This window comes from Mytilus edulis, chromosome 8 (genome assembly GCF_963676685.1).
Source record: "Mytilus edulis chromosome 8, xbMytEdul2.2, whole genome shotgun sequence".
Taxonomy (NCBI): domain Eukaryota; kingdom Metazoa; phylum Mollusca; class Bivalvia; order Mytilida; family Mytilidae; genus Mytilus; species Mytilus edulis.
In genome coordinates this window covers 32,258,693-32,280,081 of record NC_092351.1, presented here as the reverse complement: position 1 = coordinate 32,280,081, position 21,389 = coordinate 32,258,693, and the positions used below count along the sequence as shown (strand labels likewise).

The window sequence follows — 21,389 nt, the reverse complement described above, 5'->3', positions numbered from 1 at the left end:
ATATAGAATACATACAGAATCAAAATAAAACAACAAATCATGAAACAAGACAACGTAACTTACAAGAGAAACAAAATACAACCTAGATAAAACCCTTAAAATGTATTTATAAACAAACATCAAAAATAAAAGAAGATGGTGATAACATTTTCGAATTTTTTTCAGTAATCCTTTCGAGAGGATTAAAACCTTTTAACATGGTGTTAAAATAATAGTTGAATGTGAATCCTTTGTATTAATTACTTATTGAAAATGTTCATATCGAAAGCATGCGATTCCCTGCAGGTTCAAAAGAACTTGCTCGTCATATTTTGAGTAATCTATTGTCGCTCTTGTAATTGCTATCCAAGCACAAGATCTGATACAAAAATGAAAGCTATTAAGAAATTAATTATAAATATTGACATAAAAGCAATGGAAGAGATGTGGATATCATATGAATGAGGTGTCAATGATATGAAATCGAAAATGTTAATGCTTAATGATATTGTAGAAGCCATCAAACAGAGGAGAAAATTTAGAATTAAATAAAATAGGAAACTTTCAAGATATTAACACAATATTATTATCAAGAAATACTGAAACACACATGTAGTATAAATTAAGTAGCACAATTAACGCCATGAATAGGAAATTCCAAGAAGGATAAAGTGAGATTGAGGTTCAAAATGTAAAATACCCATTAACGAGATTTAATTACATTATGCCGGCGTCACACATTGGCATATATAAATTATTTAATTTCAATTTATATGATATAATAGTAAAAACTACAGCTGTAGACAGTGTATGTATATGTTTATACGTGTATACATGCATATGTATGACAGTGGGTTACAGATATCATAATATATATTTTAAATATACAATGGATATCTATATTCTAGAATAGCTATATACAGAAAACAACAGCATAGTTGGCTGAGAGGTTTTAAGCGTTGGACTTTGTCGTATCCTTCCGAGTAGATGCATTTATTTAACGAGGACAGAATGTAGATTTAACATAGTACGAACGAATGCTAGACGAACAAAAGATAGACATATTTCTAATTGTAATTTTAATAATTAACCGGTATGAAAAGATGATAAAGAACGAAATAGCTATTCATTGGTTGTTACCCGTCAAAAATGGTACAACTTCTCATTTTCTACATTTGAAAATGCCTGTACCTAGTCAGGAATATGACAGTTCTTGTCCATTCGTTTTTGATGTGTTTTGTCATTCGATTTTGCCATGTGGTTATGAACTTTCCGATTGGATTTTCCTCTGAGTTCAGTATTTTTTGTGATTTTACTTTTTACAATCAAAACTAACAACACAATAAAAAAAAAAGCCAACTGTTGGAGGATGTAGTACAAAGAATAGAATTAGAAAGCTTAAACTTAATCAAATATATTACTTAATTAAAGATAAAGGACACATATTGGAAGTCTTATATTTCAACAAATAAGGTTTTTAAAAAAGTATTTCATGTATGTTATTATTGAATCACAAAAAATCAAATTTGTTATGTTTTGAAATTATGTTAAATTATCTTCTTCTATTTGGTTTGTAATACATAGAGTTAAGACTATTCTTGATACTTTGAATTGTATTCCTAAAACCACTAAATGCATTTTCTTACATCCCTTTATGCTGCTGTTATCGTGTAAATATATAATTAAATTTAGGTTTAAATAACACGAATAATGAACGAATGTTTCATATAAAACATAAATTTCAAGAACCAAAAAAAACTGCATAGAGCAAATCACTATCACAATCAGTTTTGTTGTATTTTTTTGTTTGTTTAAACATACCAAAAGTAATAACAAGTTCAAATAATATAAGAAAATCTACATTGGCCAAACTTGAATCTTCTCTCAGATAGAACATATTATAAATCGTAGTTGATTTTATCAATAGCCCTATATAGCTGTTACACTAAAAGTTATTAGTAAAGCAGCGAGGTTTGATTACATTTCACGCTCCTTGTATAATTGCTTACAATAAGACGGAATGGGTGCTTCATGATTATTGATTTGAAACAATAATAAATTAAACAAAAGCTTACATTACCAAATCGAGTGAAGTTTCAGGAACACGTTCAATATTTATAGGTGTCATTATACAATATAAATATTGTCGATCATGCATAATAAATGAAATCAAATGGATCTCCGGAAAAAAGAGCTCGTCTGTTCCGTCATGGGGTTAGTAAATTACATTACAACTGTGAAGGCATTACGCTCAATATCAATCTCTGAAGTGAGCAACTAGTGAATGTAGGCAATGAGACAATTTACTGGTCCCCTGTGCCATTACGTATCATCAAAGTGAAGGTGTACAAGATGGAAACAATAATCGTACGTATGTTTGCATTTAAATGCAAAGTTTCTCCTAATGAAGGTTTACGTCAACTGAATGAAAGTTTTACGAAGCGTTAAATGTAAGTTGTGTTTTCATATTCCAGAACGTTTAAAACATCTGATAATTCTATAGATGCAATATGATTGAAATTATTGAAATGTAATCAATATATGTAACAACGTTTACTATTAATCAAAGAACGATCGTATACATTTGGTGTTACACGTTTTGCAAAAAAAAAAAAACTGTTTTCGAATTGATTCAGATCAGGATTCTACGATGCAACTTATAGTGCTGGAAGTTTCCTTGTTTTCGTTATGGATATGTTGTGTAAAGACAAGAGTGTCCCTGGCGAAGAAACAAATAAACACAGGTAAGCTGTCTTAAATTGTGCATTGGAAAGAGGAGCAGACAAATCCATTTGCTGTCAGTTTACTCTGAACAACAGTGTTTTTTCTTGAATATAAAGGAGTTTTAAAATTTCCGTTCTAAGATGAGATTTACAACTCCACTTTTTGATTAATACCATTAGCAGTTTAAACAATTTTATAAACATAAAAATACGTCCCCCTCTCTAATATTATACGAATACTTGATCTGAAATAAAGGATATGTAATGTCAAGATCATTTGTGTAAACTTTGCTCGTATCATAACTGTTTGTTGAACCTGGGATATAAGTAAATGCTGAAATATTTAACGTGGTACAAGGGGGATTTTTGACAAAATAATGGTTCAGTTTGTAGATGATCATTGCAATAGCTAGAACGAATATATTTTTAAACATGTTGAACGATAATAAAATATGATCTTTGACCGAATGTATACATTGTGTTTAAAAAGGTGCTCATTGAAATTAAATTTACATTCAAGTCTAACCAAAAGTAAGCTTGAACATTGCACACAATACCTTAATGGCCAATACTTTTTTAAATGACCAATGTTTACGTATTTTGGATTTGTCAGCAGTTTACCAACTACATATATGTAGCTCCAATTTAAAATAAATGATAAAAGTATGTAAATAACTCCATGCCTCTTGCCTTTTCAACCCTTATTTGATGTCTTTTGTAATACCGAACAGACTGCAATGATTGATTAAGTAATTAAGAGATACAAATCGAGTAAAGCGAAAAAAACAAAACTGAATGTATTGCGTTCTGATCTTTACTTGTTATTAAAAAACTATATCTATTTGAATCATTTGTCTTTTTCTATTGATAAAGTACAGAATAAACGTTCTGCAAGCATGAGATAACTTTAAATTTAACTTTATTAAAAAATCAAAGTAAATTTTAAGTTAAAAAATAGGAATCACGGAAAGTGATATACATGTAGGCTTGTAGCTTTGCAAAATGCGATCACACAATCTTGCTTCACATAACCACACGTGGTTACATTTATCATATACGTATTAAAATCAATGGTAATGCATATGCATTTGTTCATAGGGAAAAAGACACTGTGATTAAAAGTGATTTTTTTTACAAAAGAATTAAAAAAAGGAATAATTCATCGTGCGAAGGTCGATGTTTATATTCCACGCATAAAAGGCCATAAGTCCTTAAGTATGCTTGTTATTCAATGTGAGCCAATTTGTTTTCATAATTAAGAACACTTCTATCTATTTGTAATTAAAAGGAATTATAAATTATGCTGAATTTAACTTTAACTTTTAATTATCTTTTTTTTTTAATAACAGTACAAATTTCTTTAACTCCATTTTTGTACATCACTACAAATCCATATTATATCCTTAGTTTTCAATGATTCTGAAAGTAAAAACTATTGTATTAACTCATGCTTACTGCCAAATTTGTAAATAATGCTTAATCGCAGAGCATAAACACTGACGTCTTTTCTAAACTAAAGAATACTTAAATATACAAATGTCAGTCAGTATTAACAAACTTAAAGAAAACTTGTAAATTTTTCAAAAACAGGTGTCAAAACTACAATTAGTAGGTGATAACTAGTTTAATATACGAGGGATGTTCAACGAAAATTATATTTATGACAAAAGAAAAAGGAAACCAATTGCGATAATTCGAGTACCATTGCAGTATTCGAACTTTGGCACTATTGAACGATACCTGAAAACTCATTAATTGTTGACATCACCATTAACAATTGTATTAAAATAATATTATTCGGAAAACACAACAAATCTTCTTTCAATTTTTTTTTTATGAAATTTATTTTACAAAATTTGCCTTCTATATAGTCAACGAAACTTGTCAACTTCTTGTCAATGAACAACTAAATTTCAAGACTATATATTTTCATTCAATAGTTGTTACAATGAAATAAAACGCAATAGTTTAAGCTTTTCTGAATTTTGAAACAGTAGGCACATTCGTGTTTGCAAGAAAAAAATATTGGTCTGCTGCGAATTATTCAGCGTTGAATGGTTGATTAAATGCAAAACACAATTTGTAATAGAAAAGATCATGTGTTTTTCAAATTTGATATGCAGAACCAAACGAAGAAAAAACAGTTTATATATGTTGATACATACAAACAGGATATGTGGTATGATTGTAAATGAGTCAACTCTTCATTAGAGTCAAAAGAAAGTACAGGCACGGCATGGGACAATGCGCAAATCACATATTAATTGACTGATAAGCTGTTCAAGGTTCCCAAATTACAAAACACCAAACAATGCTACAACAACAACACAACGCATGTGATGGGGTTAAGTATGCGTTTAGGTGTTTAAAACTATGATTACTGCAAATGCAAAGATGAACGAATGATAGAATATTTATGATAATTCCTTAAGGTGTCCATAACCCACAAGTTTGATTGACATACTAATTAAAGTGTAATAAGATTCTATTTATTTTAAGAGACGTCACAGTTTCAATGCGAACGTTCTTTGTTTGACATTGCTCAATTGATTAGTTGGAAATCCTTAATATTAGAAATGCTTCAATCAGATACTGACCTTTCTATAGATGAAAAAATGAAACCAGAGTAATGCCACACTGGGTAAATTGAATACAATTGTCTGCCTACAATGATTGTGTCGACGATGTCCAAGACTCTCTAACCATGAAACCATTTAACACCAATAGTATAGCAATCACAATAAGGATAATGATTTCAGTCTTACGTCGAAATAGTTGTACATGCAAAAAGAGTAAAATTACAAAAATACTGAACTCCAAGGAAAATTGAAAACAGAAAGTCCGTAATCAAATGTCAAAATCGAAAGCTCAAACACATCAAACGAATGGATAACAACTGTCATATTCCTGACTTGGTAAAGGCATTTTCTTATGCAGAAAATGGTGGATTGAACCTGGACGTACGAATTTAACCAATTAAAATGTATGTACATACGGTTCCAGCCTGTACTGTTAACCTTTCAATCTGTTCCGTCATATGGCCTCCAAATGTTTTACAGTTATCTAGTTATTACGTTGAAGGAATATAAGTAAACTTTTTGAAGGAAATGGAGGACTTAGAAATTAAGGCAAATCCCTGATTGTTCAAATTTTTAGAGACATAACTGTATTAATTTTAGTTCATTTATATATATTGAAGTTTAGTATGACGTCACAATTTCATTTAGAGGCCATCTCAGACTCACCTCCGGGTGCGGGATTTTCTCTCTGCGTTGATGACCCATTGGTGGTCATCAGCTTTTCTCTTATTTTTGGTGTCGAATTGATGTCTCTTTGACATATTCCACTTTTCCATTCTTAATATTATCATAGGATTGTGCGATGATATCGAAAAAAAAAAAGCAATAAATAATTATAATCATAATTATTAATGATATTGATATAATAACAAATACAAATGCAGAAACTCGTGACTACGCGTAGGAAAAGTTAAAACACGATTTAGGTATAACAATACACATATATCATTCTATTAAAAGTGTGCATACATATAGTGTAGACATTATAAGTCAGACAGTGGGTTAATTCATTAGAATTGTTCGTTAATATTTGATATAATGAATTTACATCCCAAAGTGAGATTTTTTTAATTCGTTTTATATCTATTTTTGTTTAATAGTGCAATCGTTTCATATATTCATGACAAAAATAACACATCCAGGTGTCGAGGAAAAGCCGACAACAAATGAAGAATTAATGACGAACAGCGGAACTCTAAAAATTAAAACAAAACCCCATTAAAACCAAAAAGTTGTTATAGTTGGCATACTTTTGTATAGTCCAAAGGGAGTAGGCTTTTTTATATTGACTTCTTGATCATTTTGATAGGCCATTATTCCAAATGCAACATTCAAGGATCGTCGGTTAGATAAATTCGTTACACAGTGTGCTGATAACCTAATACGATGTATATGGGATCAATAAATTCTTTACAGGTTTCCATCTTCGCTCTCGCTCTCACCCATTATGGAAGTTCTGACCCCGTATATATCGTATTTTGTCACTAACACACTATGTAACTAATATTGTTTGGCAACAATCAAATATCATCGTCGACTCGTCGTCGTCCCGTCGTTAATTTTTTCAAAATCTATTAAATCAGCATTATATCCTACAAAATACCAATGACATGATGGTGTCTTATATTTGAACAGGGTTTATCATTGACGAAGAAGACAAGTCAAGTGAAAGAGCCTACAGACTTGGCGTTGAATTATTACAGATGGAAAAGAATACCATAAAAATAAAAGATTTCCTCAATAAAACTAATATTGCTGACAGTTATTCCTTCACAAAATCAAGTAAGTTGCTTTATATTAACAACTGCCTCTAGGCATGTCTATTGTACGTCTATATATTGCTAGCTCTGTGTGTACGGTTTGTCTTAAATGACTTTGTTTAATAAGGACAAGGACTATCAAATAACAGAACCGCATATTCGGAAACAGACTAAACGAATTTACCCTGGTTTTAAGTCGTTTTTACTCAATTTTGACTTGCATATAAATGCATTGTTGTCGTTATTTCGTTTGTCATTTTCCTTTCCTAAACATGACCCTTTTATTAATTGTCATTGTAAATCAAGAATTTGCAAGAAAAAAAATTACACGCTTTATTTGTCGTCTATCAGTCTAGCTACAGTATATTTTGTATATAACTTATAATACAATGAAACATTAACAAATGTGTGAGTAAACAAACCATGTTGGATTTTCGTAAGCAAGGTAGAAACATAACTTGAGACGCAAATAACTAATAGGCATCATACAGTTTTAAACATTAAATATAACAGCCTGTTCAAAGTCTAAAATGGTTACGAATAGATTAAATATAAATTGTCAAAGATCTTCCATCAACATCGAATGTTCCCAACAAATCATATCAATGATCATGTTACACATGACAACTACTGAGTGTTAGTGTTATATTTAACATTGCCATTAAAGCAGAAGGTTTTGCTAGCCACAAAAACAGGTTCAATCCATCTTTTTTTTTCCCTTAAAATGTCCTGTACCAAGTCAGGAAAATGGCTATTGTTATCTTATAGTAATCCGGATTTGCTTTTTCTCAATCGATTTATGAATTTCGAAGAGCGTTATACTACTGTTGCCTTTGTTTTGAGCTGGAATGAATACAGCAGTGTTTAACTATATTTTTTATATTTTGATCCTCCTTGTTGTAATTTTATCATATGTGTTTAACTAAAGAAACTTAAATACTATACAAATGATTTCACTGAAAACATGATATTAAAGACAATCATGTACATCAAACATATTCAAATTTTCAGTTACTGAAGAAAGATCAAAGTAATGTAAAGGCTGGTGCGAACTAATACCGTCTAATACTCTAACTTGTCAATATACTTTCACAAAAGAGCGCCACGTGTGGAGCAGGATCTGCTTACCCTTCCGGAGCACCTGAGATCACCCCTAGTTTTTGGTGGGGTTCGTGTTGCTTATTCTTTAGTTTCTATGTTGTGTCATGTGTTCTATTGTTTGTCTGTTTGTCTTCTTTCATTTTTAGCCAGGCGTTGTCAGTTTATTTTCGATTTATGAGTTTGACTGTCTCTCTGGTATCTTTCGTCCCTCTTTTGTGAACTGCTGGAAACCAAAAACATAAATGTCGTAGGGTGCAAGAACCAGACAAATGCTAAAGTGTTTAGTCAAACGAAAACTTTGTTTGCATACTTAAGAATAGTTATCAAAGGAACAAATGTACCAGGATTATAAATTTCGAATTTAAAAAAATCAATCACAAAGTATAAGTTTGAAAATGTTAATATCGAATCACAGACTACAGGGTGGGAAAATTATAACTTTGATAATGAGACACAATTTGTCAAAATTCTAATAAAAATATGATCTGTGTTCCATCAATGATCTTATCTGACATCGGATTCCAACATTCTATTATTTTCAGGAAAGCTATAATGTCAAAATTGCATGATTGCTTAAAATATCGACTTTTCCACATCATATGTCTATAATATTTTCAAATAATCCTTCATGTTCTGCCTATCAAATAAATATCGTGCGTTGAAGTGTTGTTCTGATATGAAAGGTTATGCCTAGTAAATCAATCTATCGTTGTGTGTAAATATTGCTGGTTACGTCATGTTCTGTAGTACAACACGAGACTTGTGATCAAATAGATAAAAATGATTTTTACTTTTAAGCATTATAAAAAATTCCGCTTTTCTTGATCATTAACTTTTAGTATTTATAAGAGAAATGATTCAGATATTGGTAGAAATGCTTGTTTTGTGAGTCCACCAAACAAACTTATTCCTAGAAACTGAAGATGCGTCAAAAATAAGTATAATCACAAAAATACTGAGCTTCGAGAAAATTAAGAAAGGAAGTCCCTGATCAAATGACGACAAAATCAAAAGCCCAAGCAAATCAAACGAATGGATAACAACTGCCATATTCCTGACTTTGAACATCATTTACTTACGTAGATAATGGTGCATTTAAAATGGTTTTAAAGCTAGCTAAAACCTCTCACTTGTATGACATTCGCATCAAATTCCATTGTATTTACAACGATGTGTAAACAAAAAAAATAAACATAACAAAATATCAGTTCGTTTCCATATGTATGCCGACATTTTAAAAAACAATCTATGATACCGTTTTTATGTTGATTTTAGACGATTTTCAAATTTACATAGGGAATGATGGTTATAATTTAAATACAAAGTAACATTAATGTAATCTTTAAAAATCATAGACAGTTTTTTCCCAATTTTATCTTTCAAATTTCGGTCGATCCAAAAGTAGAACAAAATACTTTTTGATCTTAAAGATGCATATCATACATTTCATGGAACGAAAATAGGAAGATACATGTAAAAGATCGATCTTTGAAAAAAGATTTCATTTGCATATCTACCCCGACAAGAATAGTTTGGGAACATTATGGTTATGATTATGGACAGTTATCTTATCGCAAAAAGAAAATCAGGTAAAACTTTATCACGTTCAGACGTGTTTGAGTCGACTGCTTTGCATATAAAAAAAATATACATCATCTTGCTTCAAATAACGTTATTGATATATATTTAAAAATATGGGTCAAGTGCAATCCTTTATAATGAGCTGTGATCACTCATCAAAAAAGAGTAAAGTAGGCAAGATTAATTCATATTTTCTCTATTTTCGTTCAACACATTTTCTAATAAGATTAATGCGTATTAAATACAAATGTATTTCATACATGAAAATATACAAGAACAAGATAAGAGGAGACGAGCAGATCCTATGACATCCCTAGGCTTGTAGTTTTTGTCAAAAGCCCTTTATTTAACAGAAAATTTACTTTGGTACAAAATGCACAACATAACAAATCATAAGTTGTGTGCTTTCTACTCTTAAAATTCCTCAACCTCTGATATTTTGTACTCTGCATTTACACCAAGTATTGAAGCATATGCATTTGATGTTTCATTGAACTTTCGAAAAATTGTCCTGTACAACCAAGTCTAACCAACTATCATACAATAATTTTTAATTATCAAAAGGCATAAAAGTTAATGAAATGATGCTTACAACCAAGAATATACATTTTTCTTTTAACATAAAGTACTGAATGAAGTACAATATGAAATAATGCAAATTGGTTTTCATGAGCTTAATTGACAGCGCGCTATCTCAACAATGGGTTTCCATCATCAAGATTTAACGAATATGTACGTGTAATGAGGAGACAATTCTTACAAAGTTGAATTTTGCATGTTGTCTATTAGTACTGTCAAATGAAGCTTTGATATTATGTAATGTTATATCGTGTGAAATGAAGAAAGCGATTTTCATTGACATCCTATATGGCATGTATTCATGGTTAATTGTTATCTAAAAAAAAGGAAATGACTAGATAGCGGTTTTAACTGTCAAAATATACGATAAATCACAATTGGTTTTGAGTATTGTTAGACATTATTATTGTTTTTTATTCAAACTGTTATCCATACATGCAGCTCTGTGGATGTGATGTTTAATTCTTTTACTGGCATAGGCGCAGCTACTGTCATTTTCATTACACATAAGTCACACTTTTTGCTGTTTGTTTAAGTTCGACCATCTTTGTTAGTTTTCTTAAGCTTTCTAGAGTTGTTCAGTTGAAATTTCTAAATACAGAAATCAGAATCAAAACTAATAATTGTTACTAGAATCAAATAGTTCATTCATGAAAATTATTATTTCGACGTTGTTGGGTTGTTATAACGCTGTACACAGATTTGAACTGTTTTATAAAATCAGTACATTATGACAGTTCATTTATATGGGTCATTTATTTGTATTTAATCACATTCAACAAGCATCATCTTAGGCATTGTCATTACTAAAAACCAATAAATGTTTTCTAATCTGAGGAACAATTCGACATTTTAACAATATTTTTTTACTAATGATACTGATGATCCACCACAAAGTAATATAAGTAGAACCATACAAATAGTAAGCAAATACATATTAAAAAGATGTGGTATGAATGCCAATGAGACAATTATAAATTAAATTATCCGCAAGAGACCAAAATGACACAGAAATTGACAACTACAGGTCACCGTACAGCCATCAACAACGAGCAAAGCCAATACCACACAATCAGCTATAAAATGCTCTGAAAAGACAATGTAAACCAATTCAAACGAGAAAACTAACGGCCTTATTCATGTACAAAAAAAATAAACGAAAAACGAATATGTAACACATAAACAAACGACAACCACTGAAGTACAGGTTCCTTATATCAGTTTCTCAAATCTATATATCTTCTCCCATTTAGAAAAAAAAAACACATGAAAAAATGATAAAATTGAGAAAGGAAATGGTGAATATGTCAAAGCGACAACCACCCGACCATAGAGCAAACAACAGCCGAAGGCAACCAATGGGTCTTCAATGTAGCGAGAATTCCTGCACCCGTAGGTGTCCTTCAGCTGGCCCCTAAAATATGCATAATAGTACAGTGATAATGGACGTCATACTAAACTCCGAATTATACACAAGAAACTAAAATTTAAAATCATACAAGACTAACAAAGGCCAGAGGCTCCTGACTTGGGACAGGCGCAAAATTGCGGCGGGGTTAAACATGTTTATGAGATCTCAACCCTCCCCCTATACCTCTAGCCAATGTAGAAAAGTAAAAGAATAACAATACGCACATTAAAATTCAGTTCAAGAGAAGTCCGAGTCTGATGTCAAAAGATGTAACAAAAGAAACTAAATAAAATGACAATAATACATAAATAACAACAGACTACTAGCAGTTAACTGACATGCCAGCTCCAAACCTCAATTAAACTGATTGAAAGATTATGTCTTTATCATATGAATATCAGGTACAATCCCTCCCGTTAGGGGTTTAGTATCATACTATCATAAAATATATGAGAAGAACATAACCCGTGTCATGCCAACAACTGTTTTTTTAGAAATAAATGTGTTTAGTTCCGATGCAAAGACCCTATCAGTGAATCAATGTTAAAGCCAAAATATGCAATCTTTAATGACCTGACAACAGTATCGTAACTATATCCCCTTTTAATAAGTCTATTTAAAGGTTTTGTTAGTTTCTGAGGAGAATACTGACATTTTTGTGCTTTATAAAGAATATTTCCATAAAATTTTGGATGTGAAATACCTGAACGTATAAGATGTCTGCATGTTGAGTTATATTTACGAATTATTTCCTTATACCGGTGATAAAATTTAGTAAATGTTTTGACCAGTTTGTGATATCGAAAACCCTGGTGTAATAATTTTTCAGTAATACATAAATTTCTCTCGCTAAAATCTAATACATTGTTACATACACGAGCGAATCGTACAAGTTGAGATATATAAACACCATAAGATGGTGACAAGGGAACGTCACCATCTAAAAATGGATAATTAACAATAGGAAATGAAAAATCATCTCTTTTATCATAAATTTTTGTATTAAGCTTCCCGTTTATGATATAGATATCAAGATCGAGGAAAGGGCAGTGGTCATTGTTATCATTAGCTTTGTTTAAAGTAAGTTCTACAGGATAAATTTCTTTAGTATACATACTGAAGTCGTCATTATTTAGAGCCAATATATCATCCAAATATCTAAAAGTATTGTTAAATTTTTGTATCAAATGTTGTTTTGATGGGTCTTTGCTAATTTTAGTCATAAATTGTAACTCATAACAATACAAAAACAAAATTATGTGTTGCTCTCCTAGCTACAAAATGTATCCCAAATCAAAGATGTAGAACATATTCTATCATAATCATTTGGTAACTAATGCAATTACTGTCTCTTCCATGCCCGTCTTAAAAACTAAATATTTAATAAACAACACTCCTAAAGCTCAGATTGGTTGTCATCGTGCAACAGAGTAGATAACACCATATAGGAAAAACATAGATATCCTTTTGTCATAAGACACTGTCAAACATCCAAACATACTATCCACACTCTTCTGTGTCCACACTTGTACTCTTACCAAATTTCGTTTTGGTCTCAAATATTGCTAATGCAGAAAATAAATATAAATGTCCCACATCGTTTTTAACAAAATCAAGGAGGAACTGTTTCTCTTATCACTCCTGGACACTATGTTATTATGTTATTACTCCGTCGAAAGAATCCACATAATAAGGAATGATACACAGTACATCGATTACACCCATTGATTGACAACTACATATATGCTTAGTAGTCTTTTAAATCCGTTTGTTACGTACCGACTTACTGACATAGGGGGGGGGGGGGGGCAAATAAATCTGAATTCTATTTTTTATATAGAAATAAGAAGATGAGTTATTAATACCAATTCTTCATCCGAATCATAATGTGTGAAAGTAAACAATTTCATGTTTATTTTTTCTTGATTTATTTTGTTGTTTTGTTGTTTTCGTTACATTGTATTATTTGATGATGGTTGATTTACTTTCGTTCTGAAAGTCGTAATTTTATTTATTTCTCCTTGTTTTACAAAGTCAGATGCCTACTTTTTTATGCATTAATAGCATTAAATCTGATTTTGATTTACTTGCTTTAGACTTTTAACATGCATTTTTTATTTTCGTTTAATAGATTGAGTTTGGCTAGTCGTTGATGCATCACAGACAATTTCCACAATGTAATAGCGCTATGCTGTAAACAATGACTTCTTAAAAGTTTATCGTATTATTTAAGATATAGAAAACAATTTTGAACAAATAAAAGAGTTGGTTACGATGTTATTAAGTAGTTTTAATGAGATTGACCTTTATTGTTATGTCATTTAATTTCAAATTGCTCATTTACTCATAAGATTTTAACACATTTATTTCGATCATGTATCCATAAATAATGTATAAAGGCAACAGTAGTATACCGCTGTTCAAAACTCATAAATCCATGGACAAAAAACAAAATCTGGGTAACAAACTAAAACCGAAGGAAACGCATTAAATATAAGAGGGGAACAACGACATAACACTAAAATGTAACACACATAAACTAAATCCCACGAGAATAACACATATAACATATATATATAACATCAAAACCAAATACATAAATTTGGGATAGACAAGTACCGTGACACGTCTTATCGCAATGTGTATTTACACTCAAAAATAAGAGAAAACAAACGATGTGCCTTTCTAAAGATGGGATATATTTGAAGAGTATTTTTCAATAAAGGGACGTCGGCATTTCATTCATTGTGGTACTACAGGCCTCCCGTAAAAATGTGCGTTCATATATAAGTGAATGTTAGAAACAAGTACTTTCTTTGAAGCAACATTTAAGCAGCGCCTGCACATGGAGTGTAAATCCAATTCATTTGTCAATAATTATTATTTCTGCACTGTAAGTAAGTTTTTTTAAGAAGTACATTGATCTATATATAAATTGGTAAAATAAATAATGTTTTATACAATGATCGAATTGAAGTGCACCACAGCACACCAAAATGCCTTCAACCTTATGTCATGGCGCTGTGACTTTTTGACAGAAGTTCTATAGAATATTTTGATGACTTTTGTGATCGCATGATCTTTAAAGCCCACGACTGTTAAATGATGATGAAATGATGTACCTCAGACAAATCAATCACTATAGAGACGAACAATTGAATTATATAACCATATTCTCAAATTATACTAATGTGACAGTCATTTACTCGCAAATCACATATCTATTTAATATTCGCCCGAACATGTCGGTCGCTGCCAACGCCTCAATGAAGTGTATAGTAATAAGAAATCATTAATTAGCTATACCAGTCGATAGTATGTTGAAATTTGAAATTTCTGAAATTGCAAATTCACCTTTGTGCGACGGTTATAAAAGATTCATAAAGATAGGTTTTGTTGAACAGAACACTTTGTGACTCATTTTACCAAAAATTTGATGGAGAACAAATGTCAATGATTGAAGTCATAACGTTTGAGTATAACTTGGTGAGATGTTTTCAGAGAAGCACCTCTGAAGTGCAGCCCTCGTATTAGCACATATATTATTTTTTCGTCGAGTAAGTTATATTTCATGTTAGAGTAAAATATTGATCACGGGTTAGGCTTGTGATGAAGATGAATGGAAGGAAGAACAGACAAGAAGGTATTTTCTTGATAGTTTTGTCATTTGCATCATACCATATCTTCTTATTTTTATAATTTAAAAGTCCAGACAATGATGTTTAAATATCAATTAAATTTACATATCTTAAATTACAGTAACTGGATAATGACGCTTTTGCAAATTATAAGCGATTTAAATGTTTCTTTTGAAATTCAAACTTTGCCGTCACTTTTATAATTAGCACTTAACATGGCCCAATATGTTTCAAAGACCACTTTTAGGTTTTAATTTGCCGAAAGATATAGGCGAGAAAAAGTTCTATCGCCTAACACGTGCACTATAATAATAGAAAACAATCAGCGCTTCATTAATTCTCCTTAGCCTGTTTAATTTCAAAAAAAATTAAACGCTGTTCAGTTAATATATCAGAAGTGTACGGTATATTGAAACGGACAAAAAATGGAGTTAAACGCAAGGGATAGTATGAGATTTAAAAAGAGTAAAACCTACAGAATAAACAAGCAAGCGCTCACGGTTGGTATGCAGTTGATAAGTTTCTGTCAAGTAACAGTTGGATGAAACGAACATGCTTTAATGTGGCAACACGTTTCATTTTATATTGTAAAAGAGAGACGAAAGATACCAGAGGGACAGTCAAACTCATAAATTGAAAATAAACTGACAACGCTATGGCTAAAAATGAAAAACAAAAACAAACACTAGTACACATGACATAACATAGAAAACTTAAGAATAAACAACACGAACCCCACCACAAACTAGGGGTGATCTCAGGTGCTCCGGAAGGGTACGCAGATCCTGCTTCACATGTGGCACCCGTCGTGTTGCTCATATAACACATCCGGTAAATAGTATTATTCGGTAGGTCACATTCATGAAAGGGAAGGGTGTTGTAAAAGCACCGTAACTATACGAAGCAAAATTAATGATGTACCTAATACAAATAGAATAAAAAAGTTTGAAATATAATGCAGTTTAGTATAACCAATTCGAAGTTGTATTAGACAATGGCAAATTGGATATATATGCCTGTCCAGAATACTTATTATTTTTTTGCAATATGCATCATCGGACTACTGTCTCAATGACATACATGTACATTGTACTCCAATATTCTTTTTTATCATATGAAAATCGCCGCAAATTTTCCATTTAACATATTCTGCTAATAGTTTAATATCGATTGAATTATCTTTTAAATTATTCTAATGATCTTGTTGACACCATTAAATGCTATCAGAACCGTATGTCAACAATAAAGACCATTCATCGTTCAAATTATACACAATCACAATATACGCTCACTGTGTGTATACTCCCTGGAGACAAGATATCCATTTCTTCCTTTCAGAACTTATTGATCAAATTTTGATATAATTTGATTTGTTCGCCACTGGTTGATGACTATCAGATTTAAACATTATTGGCATGAACAGACTCAATACCAGAATATTTTTATGGCTTACAAACATTGTTAATTGTTTTAGTGTTTGTTTGCCTGCCAATTTGCATGAATAGTGTCTTGTTTTATCTTGGTTAATGGCTGTCTCATGACCGCTACGGTTCTTCTTTATTGTTTTAATTGGATGAATAGTTCACACTTGATTTCTAAAATGGAACAAAAACGTTTAATATTTTATTCCGTGAAAACCATTAGGAAGGAATATGATCTCATAGGAAAACAAAAGATAAAAGTAACGCTATAAAACATATTTTGAAGTTTCTATGGCCTTTGGGTACATATATTACAAGCAACAATTCTACAATTACAATACCCATCTGTGTCTGTACGTGTGAAATTCTATGCAACATTAAGTGTCTAGGAGGTACATGACGATAAATTAAAAAAAAAAAAAAAACGTTGCCCGTTGCCCTTTATTTTGTAATTCAATTCTATGAAAATATGTTTTTGGTGAAAAGAAAATAAGAAAAAAACCTGAATAAGGTGATTCTATTATTCAAATTAAACGTTCAAAACATAACCATGAATATTATGTTTTGCTTATTTGTTCTATTCAAAACCGTTCAGTGTTTTATATTTTTTTACTGCATCCTCCAACGGTCTAGCTATGTTGTCTTATTGGCAAATATACTACTGTTTTTTTTTATATACTACTAGGAATTAAGATTCAATAAGAGGACAGTGCAAAAATATAACCGATGTAAAACGACCTGTTTTGTTTTATATAGACCGATTCACAGGCGGGAAAGCGTATCACAGGTTTACTATGATACCTAACATTTATTCAAATGCAAATAGCCTTGTTGATGAAACTCGAGTATTCTCATAGCTTCGAAATGGTTCATAATTTCTAATAACTATAATCAATATAGTCGAATATTTTACGCTGTCCATCTTTTATGTTCTTATAATTGTGTAATGGTATAAGTTCTCTACTTCAATCCAAAGTTGTGATTAACGAGCTGGAAGATTACATCTACCGTAAATATTCTATTAATGTTGTTAGTCTGAACAGTCCACAATTGATCATTTCTGCTGCCGATATGTTTGAGAATGTAGATAATACACCAAGGACTCAGACATACACCTATGTTTAATGACTAATCATTGATGTTTCATCTGTTTTCACAACTATCTAAAATATAATACTAACATGGAGAATACTGCTTTCTCAATTACAGCATTAATGTGATAGGTTCCCCTAAATCATTTTTTCGGAACGAATTTAGAAGTAAATTATTTATTCCGAACGAATTTAGAAGCTGTACTGTTTAAATAACGTTCTGTAACAATTGTTACATTATTGCATGTGAAAATTGTATTGTGCCGTCAATAATTTCTGACAATTATATTACACTCGAGTGTCCTGATTCTCAGCATTGATTACCTATAGTCATCATTATACAAAACATAAGTTGTAACTTTTTTCCCTCAAGAAGACTGCATTAACTTGCATATGTAAGACAGTCAGTGTATTTTACATTATAGTACATTTAAGTCATGACAGTCAAGTTTGTGCTGAAGACAATAATTACATACATTATGTATACTTTACATTTTGACAAGAATAGCACAACAGGTCCTTTTTCGACAGGCACCATTGGCCTATACTGAGACATTCATGATAATAATCAAAGTACTGAAGTACTGAACATCGGATGACCGCATGCATATATGTTATGTTGAATGGCGAATAAATGACAGGCCGTAATATGATACCTGCGAGACAGGTATTTACACCTTACAATAATTCAAAACACATGGTATAAAGGAAATTTTCAATTGCATGCAAACATTTTTTTTTTCGATACGTCTGTTTATGTTTTTATTTTTACTTATATATAAATTTATATTTATCACGACAAAATATTCATTTGTGCATGTTCTTCAAAATTATTTTCATGAGTATCCATTGAAGACATGAATTTATAACAAGCTATAAGAAATGTTATTTTGCTCTCGTTACTATACATTATGACTTCTTAAAGTCACATCCGATGTAAAAATCACGATGTATTAAAACCGACGAAGGAATAATACTAGATAAATTCATCCTAGTTAAACGACCTGGCCATATTTTCAAGTAAATTGAATTCCAAAAATAGATAGATTAAACGGTTGATTAGTCTGTGTAAAAATTTCTATAGCTGGATAAATTGCTATTTTATATTCCAGGAAAGACGTTTTGTTTCTCATTGGCCATCGTTAAGGTTTTATTATATATCAAGTTAAATTAAAGAAATTTCTCGAAGTAGCAATTGGCATTAGTACACTAAAATCAAATGTAACAAATTAATCCCACTCAATCCATAGTTATATCGTTATCAGACAGAATATTTTGTTATAAGTTAGTATTGTTAGTATTTTTTATATATAAATAAGGCCGTTAGTTTTCTCGTTTGAATTGTTTTACATTGTCATTGCTCATTGTTGAAGACCATAAGGTGATCTATTATAGTTGATAATATATGTGTCATTTTGGTCTCGTGTGGAGAGTTGTATCATTGGCAATCATACCATATCTTCTTTTTCTTTTATAGCAGTTTGCTTTAAACATTGAATCATATTAGATAGACCTTTACTATGAGAACACATAAATTTAAAACAAAAAACCATTCAAATAGTAAGTGTTTATTGCACTGTCTAAAAAATAAAATGATTAAATTTAAATTCAATTGTCTGTTTGACTTTTTCTGTTTTGGCGTTGTCAGTTTATTTTCGATCTATGAGTTTGACTGTCCCTCTTGTATTTTTCGCCCCTCTTTAGTGAAATTAGGTAAATTAAGTATTTGCTTTGTATAATAAAAAACAAATCTTTAACGTTATAATTTCAGTATGTTTATTGCTCATGGAAACCATATTCAGCATCGTTACAGCAGCCGACGTCCGATCTTATGACGCCATTGAATCTTACAGCCAAGCCATGCATGTGCCTGTCATAATATACAATGATGTCCGAAAGCTCTTGAAGCCCAATTATAAATATCTTCTGCATATTGCCCCGCCACATTTGAAAGCTGTAGTAGATTTCATTAAACTACACAAATGGAGAACTGTTTTCTATCTACATGTTGAAAACGATCGTACGTATATTTACAAAATTTTACATCTTCACAAATGTATATTAACATTTATAAGTGCGTAATTAACAGAAACATAGTATGGATAATCCGGAATAAAACTTGAAAAAAACTGTATTCCATTTTTGACTAAAACAAACCCAATCAAAAACCGAATGCGAACTCAATAGTATGCATGCCCTGCTCTATCAGGACACAAAGCGTGTCGTCATACCCCAGGATGAGATAGTATTTATACAATAGTTGGTCAGAAAAACAAGAAGACATCATCAAGTTGAAATTGTTGGTTTAAATGTAAATTACTTTTTTCTAAACTTACACCTAACAAGAAAAAAGATGAGCAAGACTTTTAGACTAAGCAAATTAAAGCCAAAATGGTAATAAAATTCAAACGTAGAGTACATGGTTATTTGAAGTTCTTAAGAGCATCGACAGCAACAACAATTGAAGTAATCATAAGTGTTTTATTTTTCAGCTCTGTGGCCTTGGCGAGTTTCAGAAATATTCACGTTAACAAATGGGTCTGACAAAATAAATATTATACAGCGACATTTAGGAAAACTAAATGATTCTTATGAACAGCTGAGGATTTTAGATAAAATGGCGTTGTCACATACAGAAAAGATATTTATTTTAGATATACTGGATCGACCAACATTACAACTAATATTAAAACAGGTAAGTGAAGGAGGAGGTTTCTCTGACACATTTTACAAGATTTATCACTATCTCTAGCTGTTTTAGTTTGGTAGACATGATAATTGTATGCAGTCATGAACACAATCAGATTAGGAAGAATCTTTGTACATTGTATATGCGATTTGTTTTATTTTTATGCTCCATTTATGGACATTATGTTTTCTGGTCTGTGCGTCCGCCCGTCTGTTCGTCCCGCTTCAGGTTAAAGTTTTTGATGAAGTTGAAGTCAAATCAACGTGAAACTCAGTACACATGTTCCCCATGATATGATACTTCTAATTTTAATGCCAAATTAAAGACTTCCCCCCTTTTTCACGGTTCATCAAACATAGAAAATGATAGTGCGGATGGGCATTAGGACACATTCTTGTTTGTTTACTATTTTGGGGTTGTAGATTCGGCTGTTGAAATATTTTAAAAGTCTATGTTCTATTTGGATGACACGCAAAGTAAATTTAGAATTATTTTCTCTTTTTAACGTCCTTGTTTTCATTTATTTTTAAAAAGTAGAAGCTAACACTTTCTTAATCTTGCAAATTTTGTTTATAACACAAAACAAAAATTAAGACCCAAAGCGACAGAAGAGTAAACATTGCAAATTACATTGAAGCTGCTTAATTAAATGATATGATAACATTTAAAGCACAAGAGAATTAAATTTAGTTTTGAGCTTAGGAAATTTCGGTCAAATCAATGATTTAAATTGGTTTTAAAATGAGTATCTATTTCAACAAGTGTTTTCTCCGACACTGCTTTTTAATTATGCACATGTGTTAAAACCGGTATATATGACGACATATACTGTAGTCA

The 21,389-nt window shown here is 31.0% G+C and overlaps 1 protein-coding gene across 3 annotated transcripts in view; it reads left to right on the top strand.

Moving 5' to 3' along the window:
- Positions 1-2,358: 2,358 nt before the first annotated feature.
- The window catches only part of LOC139485381 (glutamate receptor 3-like), a 41,485-nt gene continuing 22,454 nt past the window's right edge, over positions 2,359-21,389 (top strand). For 2 of the 3 annotated variants that reach the window (XM_071269829.1, XM_071269830.1), the window contains exons 1-4: positions 2,530-2,723; positions 6,917-7,063; positions 19,635-19,883; positions 20,356-20,558. In XM_071269829.1, coding sequence (XP_071125930.1) covers positions 2,630-2,723; positions 6,917-7,063; positions 19,635-19,883; positions 20,356-20,558 — 693 coding nt within the window. In that variant the 5' untranslated portion in view covers positions 2,530-2,629. Of the gene's footprint in view, positions 2,724-6,916; positions 7,064-19,634; positions 19,884-20,355; positions 20,559-21,389 lie in introns of all 3 variants that reach the window. The other variant, XM_071269828.1, reaches the window with a different exon arrangement.